The sequence below is a fragment of the Chiloscyllium plagiosum genome, unplaced genomic scaffold (genome assembly GCF_037043375.1).
Source record: "Chiloscyllium plagiosum isolate Xiang-an unplaced genomic scaffold, Cpla_swu_hap1 HiC_scaffold_4, whole genome shotgun sequence".
Taxonomy (NCBI): Eukaryota; Metazoa; Chordata; class Chondrichthyes; order Orectolobiformes; family Hemiscylliidae; genus Chiloscyllium; species Chiloscyllium plagiosum.
Genome location: NW_028270142.1, coordinates 36,071,679 through 36,088,283, shown reverse-complemented (window position 1 = coordinate 36,088,283; position 16,605 = coordinate 36,071,679). Strand labels below are relative to the sequence as shown.

At 40.6% G+C, this 16,605-nt stretch overlaps 1 protein-coding gene across 1 annotated transcript in view; it reads right to left on the bottom strand.

The window, feature by feature from the left end:
• The window catches only part of itga9 (integrin, alpha 9), a 389,627-nt gene that overhangs the window by 259,591 nt on the left and 113,431 nt on the right, over window positions 1–16,605 (bottom strand). The window contains exon 14 of the mRNA XM_043688825.2: window positions 7,156–7,310. Coding sequence (XP_043544760.2) covers window positions 7,156–7,310 — 155 coding nt within the window. The remainder of the gene's footprint in view (window positions 1–7,155; window positions 7,311–16,605) is intronic.

Genomic DNA, 16,605 nt, shown 5'->3' with positions numbered 1-16,605 from the left:
GCTGTGCTCGTCACTATAACTCCAACCCATTTCACTCTGCCATTTAAGTCTATTCTATCTCATCATTCCACATACTACTTCATATTTTCATCTGCCCACATTTGCTACTCCTCCAAATCCTTGTTGTCATACCACCGCGGGCGGCACAGTGGCACAGTGGTTAGCACTGCTGTCTCACAGCACCAGAGACCCGGGTTCAATTCCCGCCTCAGGCGATTAGATTAGATTAGATTACTTACAGATTAGATTAGATTACTTACAGTGTGGAAACAGGCCCTTCGGCCCAACCAAGTCCACACCGACCCGCCGAAGCGCAACCCACCCATACCCCTACATTTACCCCTTTAACCTAACACTACGGGCAATTTAGCATGGCCAATTCACCTGACCTGCACATCTTTGGACTGTAGGAGGAAACCGGAGCTCCCGGAGGAAACCCACGCAGACACGAGGAGAATGTGCAAACTCCACACAGTCAGTCGCCTAAGTCGGGAATTGAACCATGGTCTCTGGCGCTGTGAGGCAGCAGTGCTAACCACTGTGCCACCGTGCCGCCCACCGCGACTCTGTGTGGAGTTTGCACATTCTCCCAGTGTCTGCGTGGGTTTCCTCCGGGTGCTCCGGTTTCCTCCCACAATCCAAAAATGTGCAGGTTAGGTGAATTGGCGATGCTAAATTGCCCGTAGTGTTAGGTGAAGGGGTAAACGTAGGAGAATGGGTTTGGGTGGGTTATACTTCGGCAGGGTTACACTTGTTGGGGCGAAGGGCCTGTTTCCACACTGTAAGTAATCTAATCTAATCAAACCACTCCATGATACGCACAATCTACAAATGCACTGGGTGTACAACACCATTACAGTATTATGTAGGTCTGTTCTTTTCCTTGTTGCACAGAATTAGGTAGGATATATAGCCCAAATGGGTCAGTTAGCTTGATGGCTGGTTTATGATGCAGAGTGGCGCCAACAGTGTGGGTTCAATTCCTGCAACTGTTGAGGTACCAAGAAGAACTCTCCTTCTCAACCTCCCCCCCCACCCTCCTAAGGTATGGTAGCCCTGAGGTTAAACCACCAACAGTCATACCTCTCTAATGAGAGAGAAGCCCTATGGTCCAGTTGGAATACGGTGACTACTTTCTAGCACAGAAATGGGCCACTTGTTCCAAGTGGACTATGCAGGTGTTTGGAATCTTGTTGCGCCTTTTCCCACCTTTTCATATCTAAATCCACCACTAACTTTTTATTCCTTTCTTCCTCAAAAGTTTGTGAGCAAGAAAAAAAAACACAGGACACTAGGGAGAAGACAAAAAACTTATTTTAAAATTCATTCATGAGATGAGGGAATCACTGGCTAGGCCAGCATTTATTGCCCATTCCTAGTTGCCCAGAGGACAGTTAAGAGTCAAAAAAAAGCCTGACATAGTCAGTCATTCTCACAGAATCATCACTCAAACGAACAACATCTCAGCCACCACCATCACCATCCCTGCATATGATCCAACCTGGCAGACAGCAAAGACTGAGAAGATGTGGTGACATTGAGGGATACAACTGGGAAGGAACTGCCCTGAGAGTCCTCAACATTGTCTTTGTACTGCACGAAATTTCATGACATCAGGCTAAACATGATTAAGGAATGGGGAAAAGATGCACCAATCTTCAGCCAGAAATGCCAAGAGGGCGATCCATCTTGGCCTATTCCTGAGGTCTCTAGCATCACAGGTGTTAGATTGAGTCGATTTGGCTGAAAACTATGTGGTATCAAGAAATGGCTCAAGGCACCAGGTACTGTAAAGGTTATGGGCCCAGACCACATTCTAGGAGAAAGTGAGGACTGCAGATGCTGGAGTTCAGAGCTGAAAATGTGTTGCTGGAAAAGCACAGCAGGTCAGGCAGCATCCAAGAAGCAGGAGAATCAACATCGATTCTCCTGCTCCTTGGATGTTGCCTGACCTGCCAGACCACATTCTAGCCAAGTACTGAAATGCTAAGCTCCATCATAAGCTACACCATAATGTTCATTGGCATCTACCTGACTGTGAAATAGAACAAATCTCAGCCCATTATCCCCTACCAGTCCAGCTTGATCTCTGGCAGTGTGTTGGAAGGGTTCATCAATTGGTCTGCTCACTGATGTTCAGTTCCAATATGGTTACTTAGGTCTTGACCACATTAAGTTAGCTATTTTGGTAGCAAAAACAGGAAGGCAGATTATCTCAAAGTGGTAGATTGGGAAAGGGAGAGGTGTAATGAGACCTGGGTGTCCTTGTACATCTGTCCCTGAAAGTAAGCATGTAGTGAAGAAAGCAAACAGTTATGTTGGATTTCATTCTGAGACGATTCAAGCACTAGAGCAAGGATATCTTGCTACAATTGTACAGGGCCTTGTTAAGACCATACTTGGAGTAGTGTGTGCAGTTTTGGTCTCCTTATCTGAGGAAGGATGTTCTGTGCATGGAAGGAGTGCAACAAAGTTTTACCAGACCAATCCTTGGAATGGCAGGATGGTCGTATGAAGAGAGACTGAATCAGTTAGGATTATATTCACTGGAGTTTACAAAAATGAGGAGGGTGGGGGAAAGGGGTGTTCGCACTGAAATCTATAAATTTCTAACAAGTAGAATGACACAGGTAACATGTAGAAGGTCTAATAAGGGACAGTGCGGTGCAGGACAGGACAGGTGGCAATGGAAGATAATTTTAGTGGTAGTGATCATAACGCCATTTTAAATTTGTTATGGGAAAGGTAAAAGATGGTCTACAAACAATGTATGTGTGTGTGTGTGTGTTATAACAGGTACAAAGGGAGCAAATCAATGGAAGCCCAAGTGGAGTATGGAAAGTGCAGAGGTGAATTAAGAAAGCAATTAGGAAAACATAGAGGTGGCATGAAAAAGCACTGACAGATAAAATAAAGGAGAATCCCAAGATATTCAATAAGTTTAGCAGGGGGAAGAGCTTAACCATGGAAAGAGTCAGGTCCATTAGGAGCAATTTGTGCATGGAGGGTATTAAATGAATATTTCACATTTGTCCTCACTTTGGAGGAGGAGGATGTCGGTACAGAATTCAGGAAGAGGGACTGAGGGGTTTTGAGCAGTTTGATGTCATGACTGAGGAATATTGGACATTTTGGCAGGCTTAAAAGTGGACAAATCCTGAGATCTGGATCAACTGTATCCCAGGCTATTGTGGGAGATGAGGGAGTAAATTAAAGGGGTTCTGATCCAAATTTTTAATTTCTGTCTAGCCACGGAGAGGTGCCAGAGGACTGGGTGACAGCTGATGTGGGTCCACTTTTCAAGGGCAAGCTAAACCAGGGAATCACAGACCAGTGAGTCTCACATCAGTGATGTGGAAATATTGAAGAAAATTCGGAAGGAAAGAATTAATCTCAATGTGGAGAGACAAAGTTTGATCAGGGACAGCCAACAGGGCTTTGTCAGTGGGATGTTATGCAGAACAAATCTAATTGAATTTTCTGAGGTGGCAACCAGGTATGTAGATATGAGTAGTGCAGTTGTACTTTTTATTGATTTCAGCAAGTCTTTGACAAGGTCCCATATGGGAGACCTATAAAGAGGGTAAAAGCACATGGGATCCAGCGTAACTTGGCAAGTTGAATCCAAAATTAGCTTCGTGGTAAAACACAGAGGATGGTGGTTGAAAGTTGTTTGTATGTTTGGAGGCCAGCATCCAATGATATACCGCAGGGATCAGCACTGGGCTGTGATATATATAAATGATAAGCAAGTTTACAGAGTAGTTGACAGGGAGGAAAAAAGGTCTTTGGTTAGAGGAGGATATGGATGGATTGGTCAGATTGGCAGATCAGTGGTAGATGGAATTTAACAGGGCTAAGTGTGAGGTGATGCACTTTGGAAGAAGGAACAAGACAAGGGCATATTCAATGAATGGAATGATATTAAACAGCTCAGAGTTACAGAGGAATCTTGGGATGCTTGACCACAGATCCCTGAAAACAGCAGGATGGATTAATAGAGTGGTTACGAAGGCACATGGGGCACTTGCTTTTATCACCCACAACATGTATTGTAAGAGCAAGTAGTTAATGTTGGAGCTGTAAAAAATCTTTGGTTAGGCTACAACTGAAGTACTGTGTACAGTTCTGGTCAGTGCACTATAGGAAGGTTGCAACTACAGAAAAGGTTCAACAGGATGTTTCTGGGCTAGAGCAATTTAGCAAAGAAGAGAGGCCAGATAACCTCAGGTTGTGTTCTTTACAGCAGAGAAGGTGGAGAAGGGACCTAAGTGAGGCATATAAAACAAGGAGGGATATGATTAGATTAGATTACTTACAGTGTGGAAACAGGCCCTTCGGCCCAACAAGTCCACACCGCCCCGCCGAAGCGCAACCCACCCATACCCCTACGTTTACCCCTTACCTAACACTATGGGCAATTTAGCATGGCCAATTCACCTGACCTGCACATCTTTGGACTGTGGGAGGAAACCAGAGCACCCGGAGGAAACCCACGCAGACATGGGGAGAACGTGCAAACTCCACACAGTTAATCGCCTGAGGCAGGAATTGAACCCAGGTCTCTGGCGCTGGGAGGCAGCAGTGCTAACCGCTGTGCCACCGTGCCGCCCACTAATGAATACGGTGGATGGGAAACTGCTCAGTTGAACAGTCAGTAATAAGGATGCACAATTTTAAGGTGAAAGGCAGGAGGTTTAAAAGGTGGTGGGAATCTAGAATGCAGTTTCTGGAATCTGGAATGTCTGGGAAGGCAGTAGAGGTGGGAAACCACAAAATCTTCAAAAAGTCTTTGGTCCATAGGCTTGAGTGTCAGGTCATTTCAAGTATTCATCCAAGTCCTGGAAAGTGGCATGAGTGTAGATTTAGAGTAGATCTTGTCACGGCAGACATGGGCCGAAAGGCCTCTTCTGGACTGTATGGTCCAATAATTCTTGATAAACGTAGGAAGGATCTATCTGATTACCAGCAGTCCAGAACCAGGGTCAAAGTCTAAGGATACAGGAGAGGCCATTAGGGCTGAGATGAGAAGACTTTTTTTCACCCAGAGATTCGCAATCGTGTAGAATTCCCTGTGACTAAAAGCAGTCGAGGCCAAAATGTTGAATTTTTTCAAGAAGTTGAGATATTCTTCTTCAGGCTAAATGGATCAAAGGGTATGCAAAGCAGGAATGGATCATATTGAATGTTGAGCAGGCCCAAACAGTTGAATGGCCCACTCCTGCTCCTATTTTCTATGTTTCTATATTTAGTCTTGGTCCAAACAGGGATACATGAGCTCAATTTCAAAAGGTGGGGTGAGACCTTAAGAGAATTTGAATACAAAGCCTGATTGTAATTATATAAATCTCAGGTTGGATCACATTTTGAGTCCTGCGTTAGTTCAGGGTTCTGTATAAAACCTGAGGGTAGACATATTGGCTTGGGGTCACATGTAGTGCAGATTCACATGAGTAATAACAGGACTAAGATGGTTAAATTATCAGGGCAGGTGAAATTTCTTTTGCATCTAGAAGATTTTGCAATTGAGTTCTTTCAGATAATCAAAGGGCTTGTTAACGTAGATGGAATGAAATGATTCTCTGATAGAAGAGTTTAGAATGTAGAGGCCTAACTTTACAATAAGAGCTTTGTCATTCAGGAGTGTTGTCAGGAAGTGTTTCTTCGCACAAGGAGCAATTAAAGGAAATCTGGAACAGTCTCCCCAAAAAACTGTTTATGCAAGATCAACTGAAAATCTCAAAACTGAGATCAATGGGTTAGGTTATAGCATTTGAGATACGGAATCATGACAAGTAAATCAAGTTTAGTCACAATTTCACTGAAATAACAACATCGATGTAGCCATTGATCGGACTCTGCTCCAGTCCAAATACATGTTCCTGACCATTCTTCATTTTCCCATGGTCTTTCTCCAAATCTTTACATCCCTGATAAAGAGGCAGGCCAAAACTAATAATGGGATGGAGAAAAATACAATTTTATGTTGAAGCACTCCACCCTCCCTAGTTATGAATTATAAAACAAAATGAGACCCCAGTTTGACAGGATGGTATGAAACTTAAATGTTTCATACATGTTAAAAATTATAAATGGAACAACCATTCCTACCAGGATTGATATGATTTCATAAAACCATAGAATCCTCACAGTGCAGATACAGGCCATTCAGCTCATCACGTCTGCACCAACCTTCCAAAAAGCAACCCACCCTATCCACATAACCTCACACTTTGGTTAACACCTAGACTGCACATTCCCGAACACTATGGGATAATTTAGCATGGCCGATCCACCTAACCTGCACATTTTGGACTTTGGATTTATGGAAATGCTGCTTGTTTGGCTAACTCCTAATTACTGATTTTATTCAAGTCTTATAAATTGTTCACATTTTACTCAACCTCAGTGTTGTGTGAGGATTATTGAACAAGGTAATTTTATTTGTTTCAAGGTACTGATTTAAAAATAGTATATGGACAACAAGTCAAAGTTTAAGATCTTATTTCAACACTGATTCATGTTCTTCATACACTAAAGCTTACAAATTCTTAATCATAGCATCTAAATCACAAATCAGTACATACTGGAGTACATTTTATGATTTGTGCATTTTAGGAGCAAATACTTAGTGTGCTTGTATATTATTCTAATTTTATTTTGACAGTCACTCATCCTTTTAATGAAAAAGGAAAAAAAAGTAAATCTGGCTTAAGCATCAGCGCTAAACATTCATACCTGACATGTACAAATTGAACAGTATTTCCAAATTTTAAATAATTTTAAAACTTTTAAAAGAGACAGCACATGGTTAGATTCTCTAGCTTAATTAAATTCCCAATGATTACAAATTAGTCCAACAATTTTAAATTTTCATTGAATTGCAACTCTAACCATAGTATCAATGTTTTTTGGAATCGGATATTTACTCCTGTCAGGATGGTTTGCAAAGACCAGTCAGTTATTTTATCCCTGCCATTCTGTAAGTGGATGGGAAATCAGTTGGAAAACAAAGAAATAGAGTCATTCAATCTTAATTCAGTCAAGCAGAAACGGCCATGTTTCCGTTAACTCGTTGCTTCGTCAACCTGGGAAACATTCATAGTACCAAAGAAAAACTGAGCATCACAAAGAAAGTAATCGTCAGACTGTTACCTATTTCACCCGGGACCTGCTTGCCATGAAAACGGAAACAAGTGGTGACATTTAGACAGTTGACTGGCTGTATGCCATCATGGCACTGTGGAGCTGTGATGTTAATGGAGTCAGGAAGTAGAATGGAGATCTCCAGGGTAATAACCGGACGAGCTCTGAAAAGGAGTAAAAATATAAAAAGAAACATTCTCAACATGAAACCAAATAAATCAGAGATTTCTCTCCTTTGTGGGTTGTGGGTAACTAACCTTTTCACAAACATGGAACAGTGAAATCGGCACAAAGATCCAATATGGAGGCTGCAGCCCTAACATTCCAGTGCAGTACTGAGGAAGTGCAGCACCATCAGAAATGCTGTATCTCAGATGGGATTTTAATCCAAAGTCCTACCTACCTCAAATAGATGTGAAAGTACAACTCCGAAGAACAGCTGTGGTGTGAACCTTCGTGACCTGATTGATATTTATCTGGAATCAACATTACAGAAGCTAATTAGCTTGTCTTATATCACTTTGGCGTTTGTGTAGGAATTTGCCATGTGCAACTTGGCTACTTTTGTTTCCTTTTCACAGCACTGACTGCACTTCAATAGAAAATTTATCAGTTGTAAAGTGCTTGTGATGTCCACTGATCATGGAAAGTGCTAAATAAATGCAAATCTTTCTTTTTAGAGGGAAACAACTTTTCCTCTGGATTTTCCGATTTTCACAACCAGCAGTTGCTTTCCTGTTCTAATGATCAATTTTAAGGGAAGGATTCAAAGCAGTATCAAAAGGTGTAACATGGTTCTTTTTTGTTCACTACGTCAACTAGATTCCTAGCTTACCTGAACAGAATTCCTAGGTATCAATATTTTTTATAACCTGTAAAGTATGTTAGAGAATTCCAAAGACTACAACAAAATACTCACGTTTCTATTTTTTACAATAATTTTCATGTCTTTTCAGGATTCAGCATCAGCCAAAAGAATAGACAACACAGTTCTATGTATTTACCAGAAGAGTGTAAACCAATTTTCTTCAATGTTTCAATCCATTGCTTTGAGATGTTCATTAAGCACCTTTCCCAAATTATCTAATCATCCATCAATAGAATTTTAACTTGGAGATGTGGTGACAGACTACCATTCATCACCTTAGAGGAGGTTTACTGTACCAATACACTTCTTTCAACTATGTGAAAGTTTACAATTTGTAATTATTATTGGTGGATGTTGTAAAAGTACTGATACCAAATAACTTGGCCCTCCTGCAATGACAATGAAGGATACATTATGTATTATCTTATCAGCTTTTCAGGGAATTTCAAAACATTTTGGCCCCAATTAAATTCATTCGATAAAACTTAAATCTTGAACTGTAAGTATGGGTAGCAATGACTATGAAAATAATGGATGGTCATGAGAATCCATTGTAGCTGTTACTGCCTCTCAGGGAAGGCTATCAATTGTTGTTGTCTGGTCAAGCATTTGTGTGACTCTAGAACTGCAACAATGTTGAGAGTGTAGTGCTGGAAAAGTACAGCAGGTCAGGCAGCATCCGAGGAGCAGGAGAATCGACGTTTCGGGCATAAGCCCTTCATCAGGATTCCTGATGAAGGGCTTATGCCCGAAACATTGATTCTCCTGATCCTCAGATGCTGCCTGACCTGCTGTGCTTTTCCAGCAATACACTCTCGACTCTGAGCTCCAGCATCTGCAGTCCTCACTTTTTCCTAATTGCAATAATGTGGTTGTCTTCTGAAATGGCCCACCAAGTCTGTCAGTTGTACTAAACTGTGACAAAATTTCTAATAAGAACAACTTAGAGCCAGAGATGTACAGCATGGAAACCGACCCTTCGGTCCAACTCTTCCATGCTGATCAGATATCCTAAATTAGTCTAGTCCCACTTGCCAGCAGTTGGCCCATATCCATCTAAACCCTTCCTATTCATATACCCATCCAGATGCATTTTAAATGTTATAATAATACAACCCCCACTACTTCTACACAGCTCATTGCATACACGCACCACCCTCTATGTGAAAAGGTTGCCCCTCAGGTTTCTTTTGAATTGTTCCCCTCTCACCTTAAACCTATGCTGTCCAGTTCTGGATTCCCCCATCCCTGGGAAAAGACCTTGTCTATTTATCCTATCCACGTCCCTCATGGTTTTATAAACCTCTACAAGATCAGCCCTCTGACACTCCAGGGAAAATAGGCCCAACCTGTTCAGTCTCCCTCTATAGATCAAACCCTCCAACCCTGGCAACATCCTTATAAATCTTTTCTGAACCCTTTCAAGTTTCACAACATCCTTCCTATTGAAGGGAGATCAGAATTGCACACAGTTTACCAAAAGTTGATGAATCACCTAGGCACAGGACATAACAAAAGTGCATTCTGCCCAATGAACTTTACAAATTTCACCTCACCAGGTGACTTGTAACAAAATTGAAAAAACTGCCACCCAGATTAGCGCAGTTTAGTCATACTCTCAGAATAATATCACGCATCCAACAGGCCAATTTCTTGATTTGTATCTGTCGATACACCCAGTCTAGTTGTACACAGTCCAGGAGGTGGTGACTAGGGAGTCTTCAAATTGTCAACATTGCACCAATACTCATGAAGTTTCATATCACCAAGGAAGCACGAAAAACCATTGGTGTTACAGCTGACCGCCTACCCACAGTTAATGCATTGGGGTATTCCTCAATGTCGAACACCATTTTGATGATAAGGGCCCAGTTTATATTCAGGATGAGATATTTCAACATATCATCATGAATGGCCCAGCATCTGCATTACTGACTGAATCCTGAAGGACATATCTGCCATAATGGGTCTGTGGAAAAGAACTAACAAGAGAAACAAAACTTTGCCAGCTGTAACTCAGTTGTTAGCAATCTCAGAAACCTGTAGATTTAAATCATATTTAGCATTTGAGCACAAAAAAAAAGCTAATTTTTAAATGCCAAGAAATTCTGCAACAGTTTGAGGTGTGGTTTTTTCATACAAGCTGGTAAACTGAGGCCCAATGAAATAAATGTTAAAAGAATACCCCAGCTGATATTTATCCCTCAATCAACATCACAAAAACAGGTTATATCAGTTATAATCACATTGTTGTTTGTGGATGCTTGTGAGAGTCCAAATTTATTTTTCTTGAATGGGATGTGGGTGTCATTGGCAAAACAAGTATTTGTCGTACCTTGCCAGTCACTCTTAAAATGATTGGCTTTCTTGGCCACTTCAGAGAGATGATAACAGTCAATTGCATTATTATGGACAAGGAGGTATATATAGGCCAGACCACGTAAGCACAACTGATTTTCTTCTCTAAAGATTTAGTACAAGATTATTTTTAACACAAACAAATCTGGTTATAATGGATGCCATCAGACTAGCTTGTAGTTCTAGATTGCCATAGTGAGATTTGAATCTATGTTCCCAGAACTTGGGGTTCCAGATTACTGGTTCAGCTCCATTGCCATCTGATCCAATTACTTTATCTTTGTCCTCTCAGTTAATCTATGTACATATCCTTTTACAACCTCCTTATATCCTCTTCATGATTTACTTTCCCATCTTTATTTGCATCAGCAACAAATTTGACAACTCTCTATGTCCCTTCATCCAATTCATTTATATACTATAACAAGTTGAGACCCAGCACTAATCCCTGTGGAGCACCACTTTTCCAAACAGAAAATGACACATTTATGCACACTGTTTCTTATGAACTAGTCAATCTTCTATCCTTTCTGATTTGCTAACTCCCACACTGCAAGCTTTTATTTTCACAATGACCTTTGAGGTGGAATCTTATTAGATGCCTTCTGGAAATCAGTGTACAGTACATCCACCAGTTCTCCTTAATTCATCGTATACCTACTTCCTCAAGGAACTCCAATAAACTGGTCAAACTTTATTTCCCTTTCACAAAACTATGCTGACTGCCTGATCACCTTGAATGTTTCTAAGTTATCTGCTGTAATGTCTTTAACAGTAGTCTGGAACACTTACATCATGGGAAATGTTAAGTGAACTGGATTACAGTTTCCTGCTTTGTGGTTCCCTCCCTTTTTGAATAAAGGGCTTACATTCACTATTTTCCAATTTAATGGAACCTTACCTGGTTTTGGCTCTATCACTGCATATATTTATATCAGAGACAGACTAATACTTGGTCTTTTTTAGAATCAAGGGATTTTAGGAGTGGGCAGGAAAGTGGTGTCGAAGCCAAAGATCTGTCATGATCATAAATGAATGTTGGAGCTGATTCAAAAGACCGTATGGTCTACTCTGGCTCCTATTCCTGTATTCTTACATTTTCATGTTCTTGTGCTTTTAGATGGGCTTTCTATTTGCTCTGCTAGGAACTCTTGGTACTTCATCACATGGGTTCAAAGATAGTGGTCACCAGTGAATGGGAATCAACAAAATGGATTTGCCAAGACCAACAGGCTGAGTAAGTTTCAATGAATATATGCAGTCAAAAAGAGGAAGTAATAATAGCAACAATTAGCTGTTGTTCAGTCAGTCTTTTCCAGAACACAGTTGTGCTTACACTTTTAAGTGGAATTTTCTTTCCGCCAAAAGCAATAGATACTCCTGATTTGAATCGGACTCTATGTTTCTTCCATTATGTTTACTGAATGAGCACAAGCTTCTCAGTTTCAGAATAGCTGGCACACTTGGAGCACGCCTGCAGACCCATGCTTGTCATGCCATGTCTGTATATCTTGGCGGAGCAGTATCGCAAGAACAAAGAGTAGTACAAACAGAAGTGGGCCAAGTTTTCAGAGAATCTCAGCAATGTATCAATAACACTTGGCTACTTGTCTATTTTTCTTGGCAACCCACTATCCACGACTTATGTGTTTTATTTATATAGGATTAGGTTAAGTGTTTCTTATGATAATAAACTATTTTCCAATACTTAATTTAAAGATGCTGAGATTTACTCAAAAAGACAGTGATGGAGGAAGGATTGTGCCATCACATCTGGACATGCACATGAACCATTGGAGGTTATTCATGAGAGTTACATATTTAGCTTTTGTTTTTGACATTTACCCAGATGTTAATATCTAGTCAGTTCATAAAGTCAAAATTCGTCAATTAATATTAGTTTTGCAACTTTTAATTCTGTTTATTTACTAGGTTTCACACTTGGCTCACTAATATAGAAGGCTCACTTCTGAGAGAAGGATTCGAGTTTCAGGTCAAGGCTTGAGAACATAATCTTCTCTGAAGAATAAGAGAGTATGCATTGGGCACTGCTCGTTGAGGTGTCAAATGCTGTCTGCGTGGCAATACAGCCATTACAATCTCTCATGTGACATCAGCATAAACTACATAGCTATCTACTGAGTTGTTGTATGAAAGACCTTGCTGAATGCAATCTGCTGTTGTGTTTGCCTACAGAACAAGAGTGTCTTCATTTCAAAATGAATGCATTAGTGTTTAACAATGTGGAGATTTCTGTTAATATTAAAAATCACTGTATAAATGCAAGTTTTTTCTCCCTCGGTGTAATAATCTGTGGGACAATTGGAAACAAAGAAAAATCTAACATTGACGCTGAATTACATTCCAATCTGCAACACTCTATGACAGTGAAAAGAACAATGCATTGGCATAATGCCTTTGAAAAATCTAGTTAAAAATCGTACAACACCAGATTATAGTCCAATAGGTTTATTTGGAAGCACTGGCTTTTGGAGCACTGCTCCTGCATTAGGTAGCTGATGACAGGACAGTTACCTGATGAAGGAGCAGCACTCTGAAAGCTAGTGCTTCCAGATAAACCTGTTGGACTATAACCTGGTGTTGTATGATTTTTAACTTTGTCCACCCCAGTCCAACACCAGCTCCTCCACGCCATTTCAAAAATATGTGGTTCCCTTGGCTCCACATTATTGTACTAAAAGTGACTGAAGGAATCAAACATTGCAGTGTTAATTTATCAAGTACTAGTCACTTGCTGACACTATATCCAGGAAAGCCTTGCTTGCAACATCACTACTGCACTCTGGACGAGTTAGGCTGATAGAGAACAGATACATTTGCTCCCTAAATTAACATGATTCCAGCAGAAGTGAACAGCTTGTGAACTCTGAGGGTGCCCCAAACTTTGCTTGCTGATTTCTGACTTCACAGAAACTCTTTCAATCCAGACTCAAGTTTTCACAGTAACACTAACATTTGACCTCCCACAGTTCCAACAGTGCTATAATCTCCATAAGGTAACCATCATTCCCATTTTCCGAATGTGCAGAGAGTATGTCTGGAAAAAGTGTAGTAACTTTCATGGGCATATCTTATGGAGGAGAAGCAGTAACAAAGGGACAAAGAGAAATCAGACATGCATATCATGTCAATAGCTAAACAGAGGTGCCTTGATACCCTCTGAGCAGCTCTGTCTTTGAAATACATATTTGTATAACACTGTCAGTTTAATTCAAGTCCACAAAGCGTCTGTCTGCATTGCTAAAGTGACAATTAGATTAGATATCCTACAGTATGGAAACAGGCCCTTCGGCCCAAAAAGTCCTCACTGACCCTCCAAAGAGTCACCCTCCACTGACCCTTCCTGAAGAAGGCTTATGCCCGAAACGTCGATTCTCCTGTTTCCTGGATGCTGCCTGACCTGCTGCGCTTTTCCAGCAACACATTTTCAGCTCTGATCTCCAGCACCTGCAGACCTCACTTTCTCTCAAAGAGTAACCCACCCATACCCATTCCCCTACCCTACACTTACCCCTGACTAATGCACCTAACACTATGGGACAATTTAGCATTGCCAATTTGGATTGTGAGAGGAAACACACACACACATGGGGAGAATGTGCAAATAGCTGCCCAAGGTGGGAATTGAACCTGGGTCCCTGGTGCTGTGAGAGAGCAGTGCTAACCACTGAGCCACCATGCCACTCATAAGTTGCCCTGCTTTTGTTTTTAAGTACTTGATCTTTTCAAATATATAGTATCAGCACAGGAAATATCAGAGTGGCATCCATAATGGACAAGCAAGAAAGGCACATAGTGTGTAAACATTATCTTGCCTGCGTTGCTTAGGGCATTAAACTTTTCTGGTATTGCTATGCTGTCCTTAAAATGTGTAAGCAGTGAATACTAGGAATCAGGGCCATATCATTTGAGCAGCATATTTGCTTGCTACTTGGCCCTCCTGAATGCAATTTTTCCAGCTGAGTTTGCTGGTATCCCTGCACAAAATGCACAGCCCTTTACAGACATGAGATAATGCTGTACTGCACTGCCCCATGAGGACAGTTACCCTCTGAACTCTTAGGATTCAGACAAGATGACCTCAATGAGGATAGAAGATTATCTAAATGGATAAAATGCCATGGAATTGAATAATTCTCTGCAGACTACCACTGGCATCTCCAAGTGTTCTCGTGAATACTGTAGTATTTACAGAATCTAAGCCAGACCTTTACTTAGGTTTTCAGTCTGAAGCAGCACACTTCACTTTTAGAAATCAAATTATACAAAAATGCTTATCCAATTCATATACAAATTAACTTATCCAGAAAACTTTTATTCAAGTCTGTCTGCTAGTCAATGATTATACTTTGTGCATGAGCACAAAGGCCATTGAGGAAATTGTAAGCTATTATTTCATTATTCAGCTATCTCCCTTGATATAGAGGTGTAAGGGTAATTGTTCAGGAGTGTTTTAAGCACCATCCAACGTGATGATGTTGGTAGAACAGCTCAGGATTTCGAAAGAGTAAGAGCCATCAACGAGTCTTCCTTAAATTCTCTAATATTATTTATCATATTAACGGAACAAGTACCAAGTTGCTGTCATGCATTTTATTTAGAATAAGAGACTCTTCTCATTAGATTATAAAATGGTTTTCCTCTACCACACTAGACCAAGACCCTTTAGATCTCGATGCTAAAACAGGGTAGTAACCGAAAATCAACTTTATAGTCAGCAATAGAACAAAGAGCTCATTCAGATTAAGAACCGCAATGTGGATTTTTCATACAATATCATCCACTCAATCATTAAAAATTGCTGGTACTATAGAACTTACACATTGCTCCAAGAAACAAGAAGTTTATACTTTCTGTCCTGTACACATTAAGACATGAAACAGATATGAAAAAGGCACACCACGTTATACAGCATGAGAAGAGGGTGCTGATTAGTTGGGCCATTACTGGCATTGAGACGCAACAGAAACAGCTACCTGTCAATCTTAATTCTCAGGCCAGGTTGGTAGATTCTGGTTGGGCAAAGTGTTACCATGGCAAAACAGCAAGGATTGACTGTCTCTACGACCTGTCTTTTTGAAAAAGGTGTATTGTATCCACAAATTCCTTCTGCCTGCATAAAAAAGGGTCCTGTGTATTATATTACATTGATGAAATAGCGTTGATGTTGTTTGTCTAGTAATGTAGTAAATGCTCAGGGGATCCAAATCTTATAAGGCAGCTGGTGGAATTTAAAGTCAATGAATGAATAAATCTGGATTAAAAGCTAGACTCAGTTACGGTCACCATGAAACCATCAGATTGCCATAAAAACCCAACTTGTCCACAAATGTCCTTTAGAGAATGAAATCTGCTGTCCTTACCCTATCTGACCTACACGCAAATCCAGAATTCCTTCTGAAATAGCTTAGCAAGAGCACACAGCTATACCAAGTAGCTACATGAAAGTCAAAAAGGAATTGAACTGGATAAACCAACCAGTCTCAATATGAGGTACCACTCTCCATAGTCAACTCTGCAAAGTACTCCTTATCAACATCTAGGGAGTGTGTCAAAACTGAGAGGGCTGTTCAACATAGTAACCTTTTTTTAAAGAAAACAAACCAAACCAAACACCACCATCACCCTCCCAAGTGTATGTCCCACTGGTAGGATAAACCCAATAAGAGCAAGGGGATTGTGGTTCTCAATAGTCACCCTGGGTGTCCTCAATTTTGACTACAAACCCCATGACATCACATGGCAACAGATCAAATAAAGACAAAGAAACATCTGTTGATAATCTACTCCTTCCCCTTAGCTGATGAATCAGCATTCGTCCATGTTGAACACAAATTGAAAGAAGCACTGAGGGTAACATGCACATGGAACATAATTATACTTAATAATTTGTTGGAAATAGGTGTAATGCCAGAACATTGTCAGTATAAATAACTATTCCATCAAAATAAACTATTTAACTGGTGCTATGGGCTTTATGGGAAGTCCTTGGCAGACAGCATAGCAGATGACCAGGAAAAACGGATCAAGGCCAGTAAAGAGTTTCCTGACACATTGATTAGTGAATAGAAGATTCCAGTCACTGCATACAGAGATACACACTCTGTAGTGTCAATGCTTTCATCCTCTAGTATCAGTAAACTGCTCTCTCCTATCACAGGTCATATGCTTTTCTTCTCAATTCTGCTTAACCACCATATCTAAACTGTTGC